The 24,000-nt window shown below is 29.6% G+C and overlaps 1 protein-coding gene across 1 annotated transcript; it reads right to left on the reverse strand.

The window, feature by feature from the left end:
• Nucleotides 1-2,288: 2,288 nt before the first annotated feature.
• Nucleotides 2,289-23,141, reverse strand: Pex7 (peroxisomal biogenesis factor 7). The gene is made up of 8 exons (XM_075376979.1): nucleotides 23,006-23,141; nucleotides 19,763-19,891; nucleotides 17,835-18,010; nucleotides 13,856-13,969; nucleotides 11,548-11,656; nucleotides 10,436-10,629; nucleotides 8,224-8,309; nucleotides 2,289-4,037 (listed from the first exon to the last, which is right to left on the reverse strand). The coding sequence occupies exons 2-8, from the start codon at nucleotides 19,866-19,868 to the stop codon at nucleotides 3,866-3,868; spliced, it is 957 nt and encodes a 318-aa protein (XP_075233094.1). The 5' UTR covers nucleotides 19,869-19,891; nucleotides 23,006-23,141; the 3' UTR covers nucleotides 2,289-3,865.
• Nucleotides 23,142-24,000: the final 859 nt, after the last annotated feature.

The raw sequence follows: 24,000 nt of genomic DNA on the forward strand, positions 1-24,000 counted from the left end.
AATAAAAAACCTGTATAAATAAAAATATTTTATTATTTACAACTTAAAACTACAGATTTCAACTATTTTTTAACACAGTCGCCATTTAAATTAAAACATTTGTTATAGAGTTTCACTAATTTACAAATACCCTCTTCATAAAATTTAGCCGCCGGGTACCTTTCTTTTTCAGTTTAGCCTCTGGAACCACTATAAGGTATTAATTCAGAGGATGATATGTATGATTACAAATGAAATGTAGCCTTGTACAGTCTCAGATCAACCATTCCTGAGATGTGTGGTTAATTGAAACCAAACCACCAAAGAACAGCCTAAAGGCTACAGAAAAGGTAGCCACTTTTCACTGCATTTTGAGGTTTGTTATTGTCATCAAAATGCTGCGATGCAAGCTATTTCTTCATGCGAGTGAAGAGATTAAAATCATTTGGCACTAAGTCCGGGCTATAAAGGTGATGATCAAAAATGGATGACAGCATACCGCAAAGTTCGTTCTGAATGGCTTGCCTTGGTTTCTTCAAAGTTTCATAGCAGACTGCTGAGGTAGCTGCTTGTATCGCAGCACTTTGATGATGACAATGAACTTAAAAATGCCGTGAAATGGCATAAGTTTCCAGGTGGGTAAATTTTATAAAGGTTATGTTGAAATATAGTTAAAAACTGTAGTTTTAAGTTATGTTTAAGATATTTTTATTTATGCAGGTATTTTATTTTATAGCTAAATGGAGGTTTCTTTCTGAGCTCGTAAAAGCTGTCAACTTTGTAACTATCATATGAAATTAATGAGTTTACATCCCTTATTTTTAACTTCATGAACTAAAGCTAATATTTTAAATGGAAAATTAATGGTAATTTTCATTTTCACTTTATATGGCCATTTGGGTAGTTGGACATCTGTCAGATTTTAATTTAACTACTGATCTTTATATCCAACCAAAGAGAATGTATACTCTTCATACTGTTGAATTCATCAGTAAGAGAAGTATTTTATTATACAAGAACTATTTTTTAAGTAAGGTTCGTTTTTTAATACAAACATAACTAGTAAAGATATTGTCAAAAACTTTTTTTTATTCCACTCTTCTTTATTTTACATAGTTACCTTGTTTGTCTAAACATTTATCATAGCGTTTTACTAAATTGTTTATGCCCACAACATAGAAATCTGCATCCTGTGAAGACAACCAGTCTTCAACCATTGTTTTCACTTCTTCAGTGTCAAACTGCTGACTACAGAGAAACTCCTTCAGGTAATAAGATAGGTGGTAATCGCTAGGTATAAGGTTTGGGCAGTACAATGGGTAATCCATTTGCTCCCTTTCAAAAGATCTGATTAACTCTAGAGTCTGAGCAGCAGAATGAGGTTGTGCATTGACATCCAGCAACAAAACTCCAGATGACAGTAGGCCATGTCACTTATTTCGTATGGCACGCCAAAGCTTCTTCAAGGTTTCGCAGTATGTAGCTGAGTTTATTATTGTCTCTATGGGCACTAAAATTGACTAATAGGACTACATGTCTATCCCAAAATACAGTTGCCATAATCTTGCGTGTTGACATTGTCTGTTTAGTTTTCACTTTGACTGGAGATGTGTGTTGCCATTCCAATACTGCCGTTTTGATGCTGGAATAATGCGAGAAACCAGTGTCTCATCCCTGTGACAATGTGATCCAAAAGTTTATCTTCCTTACTATATTGGATCAAAAATGTTAAGCCCTATCCATTCTTTTCTGGTGTTTTTCAGAAAGCCTGGGAACTCATAACAAGTACTGTCTTCACAAATTTTTACATCAACTTTGCGTACCAAATTGTCTGTGATTACAGAAGGTTGGCCCAATCATGGTTCATCGACACTGTTTCGTCTATTCTTGAACAGTCTTATCTATTTACATACTTTGCTGTCACTCATTGATTTAGGCTCGTAAACCTTACATATCTGGTGATGACTGTTTGCTGTTGACACGTTCTTTGCAGTCAAAAATCTAATTGCAGACCATATTCACAATCAGCGAACCACCACTCAATTATTTGAAAGATTTCTACTTCCAGTATAAACCATACACAATGACACTACAACTGCAAATGGTATATGCATTTGTGCAAGGTATACCAGGAGCTGGGGCACATGTTTTGACAGCTGTGCAAAATTTGCATAGCTACAACCAATCATTTAAAAAATGGCCCACATAATAAAACCATTTGAACCAGGAATCACTTCAGGTAATATCAGTAACTGTGCATTGGAATTATTATCAACAAAAAATAAACTACTTATTTTTGTTAAAAAACATTTATTTATCTTTTCAGTCATATTCATTTGATTTTTATTTTGTGATGAACTTACTATGATATTGTTAATATAATGCAATTATTATTATTATTATTATGGGCTACCATGATGAGAAAGAATTATTTTTATGTCTTAATGCAATAAATAAATTAAAATAAAAAATCCTGTCTGCAGTAGCATACAGGGGAAATTGTTAAGTTTGTATTTTTGTACAAAAATACAAACACAAAAGTTCTTATCTAATTGCATTCATAGTAATAGGGTCTATTTGCATGTAGACATTATGATTTTCAAGTATTTTTGTATTTAACAGTATACATTTTTAATTCAGTTCCTGATAAAAGTTTAAGACAGAACTTTTAACAGAATTGTATTATAACTACAATGAATGAATTGAAGAAGCTTTAATTAATATTTCTTTATTCCAGTTCACAGTTTTTAAGTACCAAATAACATTATGATATAAGATTTGTTGTATACTTTAATGTATAACAATACAGTAAACAATTCCTTTAATGGAAATGGAAAAAAATCAAATAATGCAATCAGCTAATGAGATCTTGTAAACAAAATACTGTGAATATGTGCTGTCACATAAGCAAAAAAAAAGAAGATAAATATTCTTGTTGATAGATCAGATTAGAGAAAGCAAATATCACCAAGTATAAAACCTAAACATATGTCCCAAAAAGATGATATTGTAAAAACAACCAATAAAAAGCTTTACTTTTACCACCACTTTAGAAATCTTATGTCTGATAACTTTTACAAACATTGAAGGTTATGCCTTCAATGCATATAGTGGAACTGGCCTTATAAAACATTTACAACCTCCAAATGAAGTTAAACTAAGAATGTGGTACAATAAAAAATTCTGGATCTTAAACAGAATAAAAGTAAAATGGAAATTAACAAATTAGAAAACTGCTATGCCTTAACTCTTAATGTGGTATGTATATGGCAGCACCTGGTAATTGATACAAAGTACATTAAGATTATAGTTTGAAAAGAGACTAAAACTGGCTTGGGAAGACCAAGAAAGAGGTAAGACTAACTGAAGTGTTATATCAGGAGCATGAGGTGGAATGGCTGTAAATGAGAAAAAACTCTATAATGACTGACTAAAATAATTATCTGTGAATTAGACCCTGAAACTAGCACTGGTCAATGGTTAAGTAATTCTTTAACATTTAAATAGTAATTTTAGTCATAGACTACTGGGGAGTATGAGTTCCAAAAATTTCAGTTTATTAAAACTGAAATGTTTAGTTAACTGCTGTATGTCTATTTCTTAGTTTAATTTTCCTTGATGTAAAGAGGTAGTCAACTCAAATGGATAACATTAGCAGATAATGCTAATTTATAATAATATTATAAAAATATAATACACATTAAGTAACATGATTGCTAAAAGCAATTTGGTCTAACAAGCCCAAATCTTTGATGTTTCACGGTTCCTTTTTCATATTTGATCATCTCACTACACATTATTTAAGAAACAATGTTAAACCATGTATTCCACATCATTTATATATATAATTCATAATAAACTGATGTAAATCATCATTATGATAATCTCATTTTGTTATAGCTGCTAAGGATCTAGGATTAAAAACATGCACCAATGAGTCCCAACCACAGTCTGCTAATTGGCCCTGTACATTGTTATTAAAATCTAAACCATACACAAACTCAGAGTGATGTTTGATCGTTTCTATTGCTTCACATGATGCTTTGAAATCCCATATCCTGTACAAAGAAACAAATCAGGAAATACAGAAACTTTTATCACAATACTGTAATTGAAAAACTTAACTATACATAAATTTTATCACAGACCAATATAAAAAAAAGTATACTCTGATTAACAATCCATCAACTATTGTTAAAAAATATTTAATCATCCACTTACATTTATGAAAATAAAAAATTATTCCAAAAATTCAATACTGATAATACGAGTATTTCTACTGAAAACAACAAAAGATAAATAAAGAGAAACTAGATGAAAGTAGTGTAATACAAACACAGAGACAGAACCAAAGAACAAAAGTAAATGCTTAAAGGTAGACAAAAAATATTCTCATAAAAACAGAAAGATACAGGAATAAAAACTCTGTCAATACAGCAACAGTACACTGGCTCAGAACAGATCTATAGCACTGGAGTAAAGGTACGATTACACATATACAAGAATGGAAAAGATAAAAGGATGATACACTGAGTTTCCAAACTTTTAAGTGAATACTGAAAAATTAGGGAGTGCAGTGGAACAAGAAAAATGGGTAGAGTACAAAGAGCTTTTATTGAAGTGTAGAAGAACTTTGTTTTTTTATTCTTTAGCAAGTACTTGACCCAATTACAATTACTGATGGTGAGAATGGATTATTTTTTGTGCATGAAAAAATGCCAGGCCTGACCGGATTTGAACCCAGAACCTTCTGATGAAAGAGAGATGCTATCAATTCACCATGGAGGTCTACTTGGGTAGAATAAGAAGGCTCTTTACAGAGTGTAAGAAAATATTGCATAAAATGGACTTAATCAATTTTAATAAATAGATCTGGACAGAGCCAAGGATAATAATGAAAGTAACTAGAAAAATAGTGAAAAAGGTGAGCTGTGAGAAATGAAATTTTATCAAGATAAAGAACAAGAGTGGCTTTATGTAATGTGACTAGTAATAAGCATGTTATTTAATTCTTGAATACAAGCATTGTAGGTAAAACTTAAAACTAAATTCTCAAAAATAAAATTGACATTTCCAGAAGTATACCACCATATACAATCATTTTTCATGAACTGAATTTTTTCAGTATAAAAGGAGTAATATGAGACCTCAAGAAATTTATCCAGTATATTTAGTTGTGCTTTGTAAAGTAATAACAGCAATTACTAACAGCTAACAAGTAAATTTCTTAGCAAACTTATTCTGCATCAATCAAAAGTCAAAATTTATTTCAGCATATGATTAAATAATTGAAATAATAACTTTCACTTTATATGCACTTGCTTATTCATATATGTTAATGTTCCATTAATCTAATCAATATGTTGATATACTTAAGATTTCCCATAACACTATAAAAAATAATCTAGCACACAATCAAGTTCATAGAATTATGGTAGCTAAGCAATATCCCTGTACGTTGAGAAGAAACATCAGAGAAACATGTTTCTTAGCACTTTCAATGGCTTCTGTAAAGTATGGGTTATAGCACTCTCCTGTAGGAATCATAAAATTTTGATATCTCCTAGTTATTCCAATTAAACAGAAAAAAACTTTTCACATGTTACCATTAATGTTTCACCATCTTAAAAGAAGTAGGCCTTAGGATATAGTATTATTTAACAGACAACTGACAAACTGCTAATTTTTTACTGAAGTGAGAAATTTTGACTATCAACTGTGTTGAATAGCAGTGTAGAAATAATAATTTTTCTTGTTAATGTAGCCTGAGGAATGTAAATGGGCTTAATTTGACAATAAAATTAAAGCTAATGTCTGGTTGTTTGGTTTCAATAACCACTGAAATTGATTACAAGATGCAAACCTTGAAGAAGGTAAGTCATTAGAAAAGAGAATGCAAGATCTTGATGCATTGTGTGGTCCAACAAGTTTAAAGATCTCACATCTTACTGACTATATAGATTTTGTTTTTTAGTAAACCATCATTGTCTGATTCATTCAACATTCTTGGAAGTGCAAAATCTTTTATAAACTAACATATTCATTTTGAATGCAATCTGTTGGCCTGAAATTTATGACCATCCTAGAATTACATTTAAAGAAGCAACCTTACTACAAGATCTGATAATAAATAATAGTGAAACTTATGATGAATAGGAAGCAGTAACTTTAATTAAACAGTTGTCCTTAATTCAATATAGGTTATAAATACCCACTGATAGTTTATGGGTCAAGCACTTGTAAACTAAAATTAACTTACACAGCTCTTTGCCATGGCAACTGCATACTTCCACAGTCCACCCTAGACAAAGAAATGAAAGGGAACAAATGTGACTAACCACCACTGCATTTTGCCTATCTAATACAAACAGATAGTTTTTGTTTTAATTGATTTAAAAAGTTAGTTTTTTATATATAATTTGTGGACTTCTACAAATAAAAAGGTCTTCAAGATCTTTAATTTGTAACAATAAATCTTATAACAAAAAAAGTAAAGTTGGAATATTAGACAGAAGAAATTCCTTTCATAATAGTATTAGCATTTGAAAATTCTAAGTAATTATAATATTTACTAAAACACATTTGAAATACCAGTACACTATAAGATATGAGTTAAAACACAAATAATTCATACTAGAAAATACAAATTCAAAGACTTAGCTGAATAGCATAAAGAATGACAAGTTTTTTTTACACAATTCTGATTTGGCTAGACAACTCTCAACAACACAGTATGTCTGAAAAGTTCCCAAACTAAATTAAATAAAAATGCAGATTTAAACATAAACGAATTACTCACATCAGCCCTCAACACAGAATCCTTCTCCACTTATACATTCATTGCAGTGCCGGTACAGCTTGTCAAATGCTCTGCAGTTTGTGGGATTGCTTTCAACTGCTCAGTGTAAGCCCTTTGGATGGCTGGAATGTTGTCAAAAAAGAGACCTTTCATCTTCAACCTGAGTTTCAGGCAACTCAAGGGAGCCAAGTCGGGTGGGATAAGATGGCGATTTGATTTACGGCATAACAGCATGTTAAAACTGTTGCTATGTGCGCCGGGGCAATTGTCGTGCAAGAGTTTGAATGCCTGGATCCTGGTACTTGGGCTGGGTTCAACAAATGCAACGCATCAGGTGTTTCATTACTTCCAAATAGAATTCAGAATTCACAGTTTGACCAGTTAGGACAAATTCATGATGAATTAGGCCCTTTAAGTCGAAGAATGCCATCATTGTTTTCACTCTTGATTTTTGCTGCCTGCCTTTGTGCTCCAGGACTCAACAAAGCACCGGATTGACGCTTTGTCTGCGAATCATATATGAAGTACCAGCTTTCATCCCCAGTTACAATTGTTTGCAAAATATTTGAGTCGCTATTGGCAGTTTCAATGAAGTCTTGATCGCAAGAAAGACTGTTTTTGTTCTTCGGTCAAGAAGTGTCAAATGAAACGAGAGCACACCTTTTTGCAGTTCATTTTTTCTGTTAGAATTGTACATACTGCGTCTTTACCGATGTTTAGCTCTTCTGCTATCGCCCAAAGGCTAAGATAAGGCTGTTCGAGCAGGAATGTGTGCACTTTTGTAACATTTTCATCGTGAACTGCTGTTGACAGCCTCCCACACTGTTTGTCATCATCCAACGACTCATCTATCATCTTTAACCGCTTCCACTATGTGTATGTTGTAGTACAAGACGCAGCTTCACTACCGAATGGTTGCTGTATCAGAATATGTTACAACGATTTAAAGTCGAACAGAAAATTTTATTGCACTCTTCTGTTCCATGCTGCAAGCTTGCACAAGGTCACATGAATACAATGTATGCGGCCAAATATAACTCAAGAATGGCGTGATGAAACATGATGAAATTTTGTATATACACATCACACATTGTACTACATAGTTCTTTGGTTGTCCGAGAGATGGCGCGACTGGTATCGACTACAGAAATTTAGTTCGGGAACTTTTCAGACCTACCGTGTAAATAACAAAGCTGCCACAGTTATGGGTGAGATAATTAAACTGTATTTCCTTGTAATCTGATTGTCCTACAACAGGTGGAAGAACATCTCCAATAGGATCCTTGAAACTGAAGGGTATGAAGTTTGAAACAAAGTATTTTACTTTAACCATGTTTAATAAACCAGCTCCTGCAGATAACCAAAATTAAAAACAAAATATTATTTAATTCTGTATAAAAAAAATTAATAATTGGCATTCCACACTCAATCACAATAATGCTTACCTAGTAGTAAAATCATAAGAAACAGATGCTAATATAGACATATGATGAGGAGAAAATTGTATCCTTCGCACAGCATATTCACAGCCCTTTAAAAATAAAGAAACATATTTTAGGATTATTAAGATACCTGATTATATAAAGGATACAAATTTTGGGTTTTCTCTTTGGAAGTAGCAACCCACAATTTGCTAGTTTTATTTTAAATTATTAGTAATTTACTATTTATTAGTAATTTATTTTAAATTTAAATCAATAATGTAGGAAGTATTTCAGTTAGTGATAATCTTATTACATATGCCAATGGTTCACATTGCTCAATCGACAAATAATCTTAGATTACACTCAGCCTGTAGATATCTTCATAAAGATTGGCAGAATTTAAATAAAAATGAAAAACTATAAATTTCAACATATAAAACATGAAACTTACATTCCTGTTCTCAACAACGAAGAACAAAACCTAAACAAATAAATAAACATAAATTCACTGAATGAAATCAGGTAATAAATTTTTAGGGGTTAAAAATTTATTTAACAATAAACTGACATACTGCTAATTTTTCACTAAAGTGAGGAATTTTGACTATCAACTGTGGTAGAATAGCAGCATAGAAATAATAATAAATTTTGATATAATAACAGTAAATTTTGAGCAAAAGAGAATTTAGAATTGGAAAATTTTTATGTACAGATACTTCAACCACTAGTTTTTCTATGACCAGTTTTTCTATTATCCCTCGATAAGCTAACATGTACAATTACTACTACTACTACTACTACTACTACTACTACCACCACCAAACCTTAATAACTAAATAACAGCCCATATTAAATGGCATCAGTGTTGATGATCTAGTTCTATCAAACACGCTCATATAAGGAAAACTGAAATGGAGGTACAAGAAAGGAATCTTTCCTTCCTCCTCAAGTTCTACGTCAGTCCAGAAATGACAGCACAAATAACAGTTCAGATAATAAGGGCAAATTTCACCTCTTCAAAGAGATGGAAACGCTTCCACTTACCTGCAACAGACTTTGCTCAGCTGGGTCCAGGAAATCAGATTCATGAGTTTATGAGTTAACTTCTTCAGACCTTGACCAGGGCTTTTACACAAAATTTGGGAATTCTCATACATGATAAGTATTATGAGTATTCAAATCACTGTTTTTCAGCAATAATTGAGTTAACATTATAAACAGACGAGTCTGCACTTCTTTTATGAAAACATGAGTCTCTTACAAATCTTTATGTCTTGGTGTCCTAGCACTCAATGCCAATTCAACTCTACTACAGGCTACAAAGAAAGTAAAACATCAATAGTAACTCTATTACAGTAAAGAGGTGAACTAATAAGAACATATTGTGCTGCAGATTGCCTGTATAAAAAAAGCATTGATAAATATACAGTTGCTTTTGCAGTCCATCTTGCAATACTAATTAAAGCCCCTTGGTAAGGCCATGATTTGACAATTACTACAAAATCATCAGATTTATATGCTGGACCCTGTATATCCCAGAGTGACTACTTTGATAGAAGATAAAATTAAATAAATAATTTCAGATAAAATAAAAAATTTTCATTTATTTGTAAAACCATATATAATAATTTTGATTAACCTTCATACCTGTCTAATTTGATTGATCTTCCTACATTAATTAACAAATCTTACTACCTAACTTGACTAAAGTATTTTCATCTCTGAATTGGCCAGCCTATTTCTATCTACCTTTACACTAAGTTACAAATTTTGAACAACTTAAACTTGCCTATCTATAAGCTTATTATGATCTATTGAACAACTTGACCTAACTTTAACAAGCATCTAACCAAAGTCTATTAAATACATTAGTGGCTGATATAGTCTATAAAAGAAAATATTATACATAAAGGTGTAATAATTTTATCCTTACACATTTAGTTTGTTTTTCATTACCTTACATGAATTGTGAATTTACAAGGCATTTAAAAAAGAACCATAACAAAAAATCTATGTACAGAATGATTTTTCTGATTGATGTCAGTTACTGTCACTTATTACAGGTGAATTATATAACTATATTTGATAATACAAAAGGTTTAGTCTGACCGAGTAATAAATTGATTCAAACTAAATACATACAGTCTTCTGATGAACATGACTATAATTTCCAAATAGTTTTTACTAATATATCTTCCATTAATGATAATGAATAAAATATAAAATTCCTTACTTTTTGTTCAAATATAGGAGAAGCAAAATTTCTAAGATCCCAGCCTCTTATAAGACCATCAGAACCTCCTGTCGCTAATATATTCTGATCATAGCGACACCAACAACATGTAAGTACTTCAGCATCATGTGCTCGTATTGATAATGTTGCACGCTGTGGTACATGTGAGTTCCATATCCTGAGAGTGCCATCACCTATAATAAAATAAATTAATCATAACATGCATAGGAGTAAAAAGTGCAGTAAATAGAAAAACGTAACATCTGAATTTCAATGAAATTATTATGCATATCGAGTGAGTGATATTAAAGTATGGAAACTGCTTCGTATTTCAAAATAAGGGTTACTATGAAACAAGGGCATATCTACATAATTACAAAATTACTATTTTTTTGGTTTATTTGAAATTTTTGTCCGCCACCTTCAACCCACCATATTAAATCAAACTTTTTTAAAACAGGAATAAAGACATTAATTTTAAAGCTTTTGATTCTAAATGAGTTCAGGAATTTAAAATAATTGATTCATTATTTTCTAGCAAATGAAATGTGGATGATAAATAACGTAACTAGGATATGGCAAATGAGAAAGTGAAGCAAATGAAAGACCATTTATTTTTTTAACAATTCCAAATAAAAATGAGATAAATTAATTAATCTCATACAATGATATTTAACAAGGTTATAGGGTAATTACATATGGAGTTCTTGAATTAAAACTGTAAAATGTAAAAATTTTTAACAATCTGTAGAGAATGACTATCAATGATCAAATTCAGCAAACCAGTAAGATTGAGAGATAATATAATCAACATTTTGACATAATATTAGGTTACTCAATTCAACCAAATGACTATTTGTTAAGCAGCTAGATAAAAAATGGTTCATAAAAGTTCTTTTCAAGATTTTGGTAGACACTCTGTTCGAGTACTTGTATGTTATATTAATTAAAATGGAGATCCATTCTGAAGGCTAAAAAGTAGAAGTAAATATATATTTTGGTATAAGAAGTAAATGTTTTTAAGTTGTAAGTTAATGATTTTAAGGCTTATTTTTAAATATATCATCAGTTATACAAAACAAGAAATATTATTGCCAAGATATTTTACTCACCAGAAACAGATGCAAAGCATGCCGGGACATGAGGTGACCACATCGCATTGTATACAAGTTGTGAATGACCAAGGAATGTAGCTAATGATGAGAGTCTATTTGGGTCCCACTGAAATAATAAATAATAATTACTTGTATAATCACTGAATCTGCAAAGGTGGTTGGTTACATCAAATATATATGACTTTGTTTATGAGTTTATATTTGTTTTAATATATTACAATTTACAATCTGTTTAATAATTTGTTAATAGTACCTATTTTACATGTTTTATGGAATGTAGTGACTGATATGTCTTACTTTTAAACTGATCACATTTCATTGTCTATTACATATTTTGTACATATACTTTCGAATTTCCAACAAATATTACTGACATATATCGACGTACAAATCAATGGTTTTTTTTTTTTTATAAAAAAATTCTTACTAATCTGATAAATCTATTTTTGATAAAGATTAACTTGAAAAATTTTCTAAGATGTAACTTTACATTTTAGAAATAATTCTAATTATTAGTAAATGCAAATAAAATGGATTACACAATAAATTATAAATTACCTAACAATCTTAGTTTTTTTACCTAACTCTAAACATCAGTAACTGCTTTTTTGTTATTATTTAAAAAGTTAATTTGTAATTAAAAAAATATAGCAAAGAAATATATTGCTTCAAAATGTACATTAAACATAACCATCAGTTAAATTCACTAATTTTTCAGATCTTCATCTAATCAGGAATTGTAAAGCAGTCATTAGTTTGACCAAATTAAACATTTCCTACTGCATGAAATGCTCTGTTACGAAAAAACATAAACGATCTTAGTCCACAATCCATACATTTTTCAAGAGTTAAGCATCTCAGGTCTTTATTAATTAAACTGCAAAAAGTTTTTTAACTTTATTTTTAATTGATTATTAAAAAAAATTAGGATTGAGTCTGGTTGTCAGCCAGTCGTTGCCAAAGTGAATAAATGAAAATTTTAGGCACTGGCTCATGAATTTAAATCTATATTCACAAAAGCATTCAAACATGTACATATAAACACTAAGCAGATAATTATAGTATCAGACTCCATTTCAATAACTAACTCAGCATTATTTCTTCATTAAATAAACACAATTTATTAATAAAAGTTAACAACAAACAAAACTCTACTACATCAAGAAAAATCAGTCAAATCAGAAATAACTGGAAAGAATGATAAGAGTAATATCTGAAATATCAATGTATTCAATCAACTATTTTTATGTAAATATTTAAAATTTTATATAGTTCAAAATTTTCCAAATATCAAAAGTAAATAATCAAATATGTATGTAAAGAACCATAACTATAATAATAATGGTTATAGGCAATTTAATGTGAGACATTTAATATGTAAACCACTCCTGTAAATAACAATTTCTAAAAATAACAAGCATAAGATGTTAGGTTTATTTAAGGGAGGGATGAGGAATAAAGTAGTCTCCTGTTGCATTCTTCAATGGGACAAAATGCAGCATATAACTGCATATCAGCACACAAGTCTGATGAAATGCAGGTGATATTCAGTGCTATAAGTGGCACTTCACTCTGCTTACCAGAGGGATTGCTTGTTAAGTGATCATTACTATTGGAAAAAGTGACTCTAATTGTATCTCTTGTACCTCTGATGCTTTACATGAACTTGTAAACTTATGAGCTGTAAGGACTGGGACAGTTACTGTTAAGTAAATTAATCTATCTCTTTCTGTAGAGAAACAATGCATTATATATACTCTTCCACTTTTGAGAAAATAATCAACAATAATTATATATATATCAATATAATAACAGTATAATTCATGAGAAAATGGAAAGTGTATGATCGGTAACAGAGTGTTATGTTCAATATCAGATACTGTAGTGGTATAGTTAACAACACTCAATGAATTAAAACAAATTTTTATAAAGAATAAATGTGATGTATGCAGTGTTTGAATGCATTTTCTTTTGTGACACAAAGGAATGGATCAAAATGACAAAAGTTACAATAAGACTCAAGCCGACATATTAAAATACATTGGAATATTCTTATCAAATTCTATAATTTTACCTTAACTACTTATAAAAAAACACGATCAGTACTTTGATGATGAAACAAAGCTATTGATAAATACAAAAAAAAAAATAGTGCTAAAAAAGAAGAATAATTGCAATTAAAAAACAGAAAAAACCGACATCGAGAATCTTACTGAATAGCTGGGAAAACCATGCTGATTGACATTCTATATTTACACATATTGCAAAAAAAAACTCTATAAACAATTTTAATTTCTATTCACACCAGTTTGACTGTACAGTCCCAGGAAGCAGACAGTATGAACTGTTCTTGTCTGGTTTGACTCCAATCCACACTATACACTTCTTTTTTGTGCTCCCGTAAAGTCTGTTGTGGTACCTGTAAAAAAAATTAAACAGAAAATAACAAAAAAACATCTAAATAACGTAAGTTTAAATATAGGTAATTGATTAAATCACAAAAAAAATGATCAAGTATAAATTTTGTACAGTTAAATTGTTCTTTCTTTTTCTGTTTAGCCTCCGGAACCATTGTAAGATATTACTTCAGAGGATATGTATGAATGTAAATGAAGTATATTCTTGTACAGTCTCAGGTCGACCATTCCTGAAATGTGTGTTAATTGAAACTCAACCAACAAAGAACACCAGTATCTATGATCTAGTATTCAAATCCATATAAAAGTCTTTACAAGGATTTGAATCTCAGAACTCTTGACTTTGAAATCAGCAGATTTGCGATGACAAGTTCACCACTTGATCAATCCAGTGGGTTAAACCTGACGAAAACTGAATCTTGTCTTCAATTAAATATCTTCTTGGTCTCATGAATTAAAAAAAATAATAATTTTCTTTGTATTAATGTAATGTAGCTGACAGAATTGGAAAGAAAATCTCCCATTTTAATATTTTTTGTTAAGCATACAATACAATCTAAGAAACAAATGTCAATAAGTACAAATGTTTTGTTCATATTTAACATAAATTACATAACAAAAACAATATGCACCAATAATAATCATCAATGGAACCAATAAGCATCAAAGTATATATAATAAAAAAGAAAATTTACTGAATGATGAGATGAAAAGGACTAAAAAATGTAATTACCTCTACAAGTGGTACTGTAATTGGTAATTTATTCACCCTTACTATCTCACTTATCTTGAAAAGTAGTACTCACCCTCACAACACTAACTAAATGATTTTGTTTTGTTTTACTTTCATATTGTGTCCTTTTCAAATAATTAATATATATAAAACTAAATAATAACACTTGACAATTTCTAATGTTTTAACTCTAATAACAATTACTGCATGAATAAAATTTATAGATAATTTATACTTCAGTGATTACATTAAGACCAAAATGGCAAAGATTAAAACAATTACAACATAAGGAATATAATAGTGATGTTGCAACTTTTGCATAAAATATGAAAACCAAATCCAGTAAGTTAGTACATTATTTTCCAGTACATTAGATTTATAGAAATTATAACTTCAGCAAAAATATAATTTAGAATTAATAACACTTGTAAAGACAGAACATTGGATGAAAACAGAGAAGCTGAAAGAATACATACACTAAAAATTAAAATGGCTGATATTCCTTCTTTAAACAAAAACTAAATTACATTAAATACAGCTTAATATAAATTGTATTAGTAAAATTTAAAATATAGAAATTAAAAAAAAAATTGTGTAAACAAGTTATTTTCAAAATACACAGGCCGATCAAAGTTCTTTATGGATTCTCAGTATTTCCATGTTTAATTTTGTAATAAAGTGATAAAGAAAGCTATATTATCCTTTTTCCAGAATCCAGAGCTATAATCTTTCTGCCTTGGATTTTTCAATAGAAAGTGCCGTTCACTGTGTATATATTTTCAGAAGCAATTCATTAAATTTAGATGAATTTGGTAAAACGTGTGGCTCTCTTGCAATTTTCATAAAATAATTTCAACATTGTATAATATATTTAAAAGTATCATACAAGGACGAGTAAAATATTACCTATCTTTCACCATAACATACGTTCAAGGTTGTCATACTATCTTCTGCGCATGCGTGCTTAGAGTTGGTACAACTGCGGTTATGTGTGTAAAATTTGATCCTGTATTTGCCTTCCACTCCACAAGCAATTTGCACTAAGGACGGAAAGAGAACAGTAGTCCAATTTCTCTGGTCAGAGGAGGATGTGAAAGGGGCTGAAATTCATCATAGACTTTTATTACCATGTAGGCACAGTGCTTTATCATGAAGGTGTTTTTTGTGGATTGAAAAGTTTAAAAGTGGCTGGACGAGTGTGACACAGAAGGGAGCAGGGTGTCTGTCAACCTCCTTTGTAGGATGACAAGATTCAGCAAGCTCGATAGATGATTCTTGAGAATAGGAAAGTTACCATTAATAAGGTTGTATCTTCTTTGAACATCAGTCATGGTTCTGTCCATCAAATCATCCACGATGAGCTTGGGTTCTGAAAAATCTGTGCATGATGGGTACCAAACAGCTTACTGCAGAACACAGTATGCAAACACAGAACACAGTGTGCAAATGTGTTGACATCTGCCAAAAGCTTAATTGATTGCTTCAACAAGAAAGGCAACAACACATTGCTGGGCAGAGTAGTCAACGATGATGAAATGTGGATTCATCACTATTGAAACGCCAGAGTATGAAGTAGAAACACCTGGGATCTCCAATGAAGAATTCCCAGACTGAGCCATCAGCAGGAAAGATTATGCTAACCATTTTTTGAGATGCAAAAGGGCCTATACTGGAAGACTTCATTGAAAAGGGAACTACAATCAACAGCACAGGTTATAGTGAAATGTTGCAAAAGAAGCTGAAGCCAGCAATGTGAAACAAATGCCAAGATCTATTGTTGAAAAAAGTGTTTTTGTTCCATGACAATCCCCGCCTGCCACGGCTCACCATACCATTTAAACAATCAAGTTGAATTTTGAGGCACTGGAAAACCCTCCCTACGGTCTAGATCTTGCTCCTTCTAACTTTCATTTGTTTGGGCTGCTCAAGGGTGCTTTGCAAGGTCGTTGATTTTTCACAGACTTAGACATGCAGGAAGCAATACAAATGTGGTTTTTAATAACTAACCAATAACTTTATTCTTGGAAGGAATACACAAGTTTGTGGACCACTGGACCAGGTGCATTGGCAAAGGAGATGACTACGTAGAAAAATGATGTACATGTTGAACCCTTACCTTTGTGTAAATAAATTGTAGGACAAAGTGCAGATAATTTTTGACTTGCCCTTGATAATATACGCCCTCACATATTTATTAATATGTGAAAAATACAGAATGAACACATTAAGTTCTGTTAATTATTCGTTATAAATAATGAAACAAATTTTTTTAATAATATGTTACGTGCTTGCCACATAATGAATAATTTAGAAAGTTAACATTCGTCTATGACATACTTTTTAAAAGTTTCGGACATAAATAAAAACATTTTAGAGCACAACTTGATGCGATTGAAAAACTTTTGACAATTAAATAAGTTAAATAAAAAATTAAATCTGATAAAACACATGTGGTGGAATTTTTACATAAGGTGGTTTATACTTAGAATTATACCACATTCAATTAGTATCATTATTTTCTGAATGTACAAAGCAAAACATGTACAAAAGAAAACAACATAGTTTTATGTAATTGATAACTAAATTACTTTCAATAAGAAAACTGATATAAAAACACAATCTGTAATTGTTTGGGTTATTATTAATCAGTGTAAATAAAGCTTATAAATTTAAATATTTCAAATTGTCATAAATTGAATATTTTTGTTTGTAACAGAAATTTATGATAATAAAAATTAAATGTATACTCTACATAAATATATTTATTCATCTATTTATTTATCAGCAAGCATTGTAAAACACAATTCCATGACTTCAAAAAAACATACACCTTTTATATCGTAAAGCACATTTCTATAAAAAAAATACAGCATAATGTAAAAAAATTGTTTCAAGGCAATGTACTAACATGTTACAAGAATGGGAAAATGGTATGAGACATCTGCAACAGTGTGGATATTAGTTTGAGAATACTATTTTTTCTGAGAAGTGTATGTGAAATTTTCAAACCAGCTGGTTTAACCAATGAAAAAATTGCATCGGGACAACTGATACAATTAAAGTCAAGTGAAATTATAACCTAAAAGTAGAAGTTATAAATGAGAATAAGAATTGTTTACAATTACAATTATTACCTGAGGAAAAGCTACGTTCCATAATTGTAAAATTCCATCACCGCTTGCTGTAACCACAGTGTTAGCATCAGTTTCACTCCAAACAACATCAAACAAACCATCTGGCCACAACGATGTAGATAATTCAAGCAGTGATCCATCTCCAGTCAACTCCAAAAAAAATAATGTGCCACCACCTGGTAAAATAAAATAATGATAACATTCCTGATACAATAAAAATGCAAACAATTTTACTGGCAAAAAATATTAAAACTAAAACACTTTAAAATTTAAGTGCAGAGTATATTAGATACTAAAAATGTATACAGGGAGGAAAATAATGAGAAAATTAAATTAACAAAATATTAATTGATAATGTTATTGTAATTAAATATTCAATTCAAAAAATGACAGAGTAATAATTCAGTTTTTGTATAATTATTGTATTTATCTTATACTATCGCAAGTACAACTGACATTTTTTTTAATATAATTAGTGAACTTATTTAGTAGTGTTTGTAGGACTTATAATTCTGATATTTTTTAAGTAAATAGTAAAAAAAATCAGAAATATTTAATATTTTTTTAATGATAATAAACAATAATTGCATTTTGAACACATATTGTTGAATGGTAAGCTTTTAAAATTTCTTTCATTAATAATTTACAATCGAAAACATTTATTTAAAATTTTAAAATAAATATTATAATATTTAAAGTAAATAATATCAGTTGATATAATCATTTAATTTGTTGTTAATTATTAGTTACTGCTTACTATTATCAATATTATATCACTGTTTAAAGTTCATTACTGTATACATTACAAATGTAAAATGTAAATGTATTCATGTAGTGCATTTTAGCTTGTTTTTTGATAATATAATTTTTGTCATTGTAACTTTGGATGCTAATAACTCAATAAGGGAAAAATAGTTTCACCATTGTTTTTCTTGTAAAATTTTAAGTCAGAATCATGTCATTTGTTCACCTTTCTATTTAAAAAAAAAAAAAGTATAATAGTTTTTAAGTATGTAGAACCCCATCTCTTCCTGCCTCCAAAAACCTCTCAGATATTCAATGTAAAGGTGTTTCCATACTTAAATATCACCTGTATATATATTTATGTATCAGGACACAGAAATGTATAGAAAGAAGAAAATATATATGAGAGTGATTTTTTAAGTCCATCACTGTTCAATGTGATTATGGACTAGATAATCTACATTATTGGATAAACCAGGAGACAAGTTTGTTGAAAAAGATTTGAATATATGTCATGCAACTGGAACTGTATTAAGTAAAAATAATCTTTAAACTTCAACATGGTTAAATATAGCATATAAGATTTATGTTACATACATTTTGGTGGATAAAACTAAAATTGAGACAATTTATAGGGAACCATATAAAAGAGAGGTTTTGTTTAATAATTTTTAAGTAAAACAGTAACAACCAATGAGATTGTTCAAACAGTGTACAATTATTTGACCAAAAGTTCTGAAGACGTAATAATAGAAGCAGAAGAGAAAGTAATTTATTTTCAAAGTGAGCGGATATTAGACAGAAGAAACATGGAATAACCATGTCAATAGAATGCATGAGGATAAATAAGTTGAAATAGTTCAGTTTAATAAAAACAAAAAATTAAATCTAAAAAATAGCTGTTATTATGTGAATTTATTAGTAACAAAATTAACTATACATAGTTTACATTGACTGTTTGACTCTGAGAAACAAATTTCTAAATGATTTCTTTAATGTCTAACATAATTGCTCTACGCTAGATACTTTCTTTGAACATTGTGAAACATAATATTTACAGAAGCAGAAATACTCAGTGATACCTGTAAACTCAATTTTTATCAAAAAAGATGTAATAGAAATGATATTATGATTATTTTATAATGATAATAACAACATAATAAAAAAATATTTTCACAACAAACCTGCTAATCCAAAATACTGTGATGTAGCACAAACGAGTTTTTCAGGTTGGAAAGGTGAAAACCTTACAGAGTAGCCATGGCGATTTGGAGTAAGATAAGTGGGCATAATGGTAAAGGCCCACGCCTTTTCTGAAATAGTAAAAATTTTCTGTAATTGCAATTTCATCTGTATTTAATGAAAAAAACTTTAATGTAACATGACTTTAATGAAAACAAAATTAATAATGATATTATTAATTTTTGGTGCTCATATCATAAACAATGATCAACAATTTTGTAGTCCCTAAAAAAGGACAAATAAGTTTGTAAATGAGCAGAACATTTTCTCCAAATTTACAAAATTACTGATTTAAGTACTCAATCAAGGGAAATGGATATACTAACATTCTCATAGTTCAGTTTTCCATTTATAAAACATTTAAAAAATTCTTATGGATTACCATATAACGTAATTCATAATTATGTGAAGTAAGATATTTTTAAACTTTGTAGTTAGGTTTCAGATAACAGAAACATAAACTGAACTGGGTTTTCTCATTAAAAAAAACTTGTAATATTGCACTGATATAACTACAGAAAAGAGTGTTTGCTATTCTTAACTTTTTTTTGTTACTGAGCTTACCTTTTCTATACATAACTTATTTCTAAATTTGTGTTAATATCAGAAATAGAATTTTATTGTTTATTAGATAGTCTACCATATTAGACAAACCTAATTTATTATTTTTGTAATTTCTATAATGTTCAAGAAATCTAGTTTTAATGGATCTATTTAATTTTATAAATCTCACACAGATTATTTTATTAATTTTGATTTTTTAATATTTTATTATGTGTTTTATTAAGTTGTATGCTGATTTAAGTATTTATTTATTGTAATTTTTAGTAATGTTTCCGTTGATATGATTAGTGTATAAATACTATATGTATATGTTTTCATTCTGTTGTGTCTTATTATGCACTGGTTGTAAGACAGCTATTTTGTATTTTTGTGTTTTGATAGTTGTTTTTTATAAATATTATTAATTAAGGCAATATCATATTCTTTTTCAACTGCTATGTTTTATGATTTATTTCATTATTTAACTTTTATTTGTTGTGTGTATTTGACTGCACTATTAATCATATTTGTTTAAGTGTTAATTTTATGGGATCAAGGGTGATTTGATTTTTTATGAATTGTTATATTATTAGATAATTTTATTTTAATAGAATTTAAAATACATATATGGGTTTATAAAAAACAAAATAAAATTTACTGGTTTAACATATTCCGTAATTTATGAAATAAAATCTGTTATTTACTAATCAGTGCAACATTTTATTTTTAAGTGTATTATAATTATTCACATTTTAAGTACAGGAATGTAATTATTTCTACAATTTCTAACAATAGCAGTACAACAGGAAAAATAAAAAAGTAAAAACTTAAAAAACTTCAGAAAAAAGTTATCAAAAGACATGGAAATTAGGTAAGTGTATGAGAATAGTATCTTTGTCTTCATTTATTTTTTTTTCAAAAAAGATGAAATAAAATCTAGAAACAAAATCTTAATATAAAATCAGATTAAATAAAACAGATAACTTACTATGTAATATGTACAAAACCTGTTACATCATCATTAAAAGGTTAGAGGAGTACAGGAAACAAAAATGCGTCAAAGAATACAAATAACAGAAGGAAAGAAATGAACCAAATTGTGCATTTCACTAAACAACTATATTTTTTAGATAACCATTTATTTGTCTTATATAACTTACTTTTGGTCTTACTATTGGCTGTCCATTGACAAATCTGTTTGGATGTTATAGTGTTACAGATAGATAGCCAGTAAGCCTTGTATCTGGGCCAGATCTGCGTTTCCACAACAAGTAGCATATGGCCCCAGACTGAATCACCTCCTGATGACTAGTTGTTCACAGGTATAGTATGCAGTTCTGATTAACACGTTGAGTCAGCTGGAACCAGATATCTGTACTAAGGTAGGCCTTTAGAGAGCCCAGTACAAAAGTTTACTGTTCTAGGCATTGGACATCAGTCTACATGTAGTTAATTCATGCATCCCTTAGATGGATGAACAATACTAAATTTTGTTCAGAATCGCATGGATGTATGTAAGTAGAACAAGCATAGCTGGTGCTCTACCAAAGTGACAGCTGATATTGCAAATCAGGTGAGTCGCACTGGTAACACTAAATGGCAAACAGGTGATTGCAGTAATGCAGTTCGATTGCAAGTGGAAAGTACATATCCATAGAGTAAGGTGCATGCATGCTCATTTGCCATATCACATGGCATGCTTCTCATGTTCACATAGGAAATTTGTAAAATTTTACATTCTACCACCACCAGATATGTACATCATAAGTTAAGTTAAGACATTGAAAGGAATGTTATATGCAGTTAGCCTCAGAATGAGGATAAAGTTTTTGTATTAAGCAGATTACTTGAATCAATTTATTTCAGTTATTTATGTAATCTGAAAACAGTAATGATTTTATAGTTTCTTTAGACTACTTTTTGGTGTGCTATAACTTACATATGGAAACAATTTTTATCTGTTTAACAACTATGGACATTTGAAAAACTACTTTATCTCTTATATAATACAACTAATAAACTGATACCTATAAATAAAATACAACTTCAAATGTATAAAAATTTTGAAAACTCATTCACACATTATGACATTATGGAGATTAATTCTAAAGTTAAATTAAGTACGTACAATCAGTTGCAGTTACATTTGGCTTAAATTAATAAAAATATAACCTAAGACTAACAGATTTTATAACTGAAAAAAAGCTCACTAGATGAATTTTTGTCATGCTTTTTCTTTATACATGTTGCAAAACGAATTATTATTAGATTAACTTATAATCTAATTAGAAAAATAAAAGTTGTAGTTTTGACAACATAAAATGTAAATAATTTTGTGCAGATCAGGAAATTTTCATATGTAACAAAATATCACTGCATAAATTGGCCTAAATTATCAGTTTCGAAATTTATTTATTGAATTATGGTAATAAAGACATAAAAACCCGGATAATATACTGTATTTCAGGACATACACAGAGATATGAGATAAATGAAATTTTTATTTATTTACTTTTACACTGGACAGATCTATAACCTAAAAATTTACACTGAACGCACCAACTAGATAACCACCTAAGGTTAATGAATTGTAATAATCAGGTAATTTGTAAAGTCTTTTTTTGAAACTAAATTATACTTACGACTAAAAATTATTTGTAATTCATTATTTCATTCAACTTGAATCAATATTAAAACTGATTCATCGAAAAACTCAGGACTGCACAAATACACGAAACGTCATTTTCACATGTTCTCACAGCCACCGTGATCGGCAGAATTTGGTAATGTTCATATATATTTTAAACCGGTAAATTTATAAGATTACTTCTTCACAATAAAGAAAGATATCTAAGAAAGAAAGTTTAAATAAACTGATACTTTTTCATTTCCTCATATGTTTTTTTGCATTTATTCTGACAGAAAAACAAACGTTTATTAAAGCAGGAAATAGTACACGACTCCGAAACTGGTAATAAGCACGTCATCGTTGTTAGTGACAAGTCTAAATAACTAATCAGAATCAATTTCATCTCAATGATCGAACGGTATTCGCAAAATAACGAATTCGTTCATGAAGAATTTAAAACGTGGTATGATTCAATTACTGTATAATTTTATCTTGGTGAATTTTTTTTACAATATTTATACATTATATCACGAATTAGCTGCAAAACTAGTAAGATTTCATTAACATAGAAAAGCTCGGCGAGGAATGCATATATAAATTAATCGAGTTATTTGGAATTATCACTATCCAGTAACATAATCAAGATTTTGTTTAGAGTGAATTAGTTAACTCATTGTACAATCTTTGGGTAGATAATTTACAAACTAAACCCATCAATTGGTTAAGAATAAGCAAAGTTTCTAATTAATTGATATTTTTAAATTTGGTGTGAAAACCCATATGTGGACATAATTGGTGTTTAATGATTGATACTGCCTTAGGATTGGTTGGCTTGATTGCACTCAAGACTGACTGGACATGAAGTTGGGTCCCAGCCAATTGCTACACAATGTAACTTATCAGCTGAAAAATATACAGAAGTTGAATTTTGTGTAGACTGAAAGATCTCTTACTTCTCTTTGTGAATAAGAGAATATTTAGCTTACGTGTTGGTTAGTAAAAAAGGGT

This window comes from Lycorma delicatula, chromosome 10 (genome assembly GCF_047948215.1).
Source record: "Lycorma delicatula isolate Av1 chromosome 10, ASM4794821v1, whole genome shotgun sequence".
Lineage (NCBI taxonomy): Eukaryota > Metazoa > Arthropoda > Insecta > Hemiptera > Fulgoridae > Lycorma > Lycorma delicatula.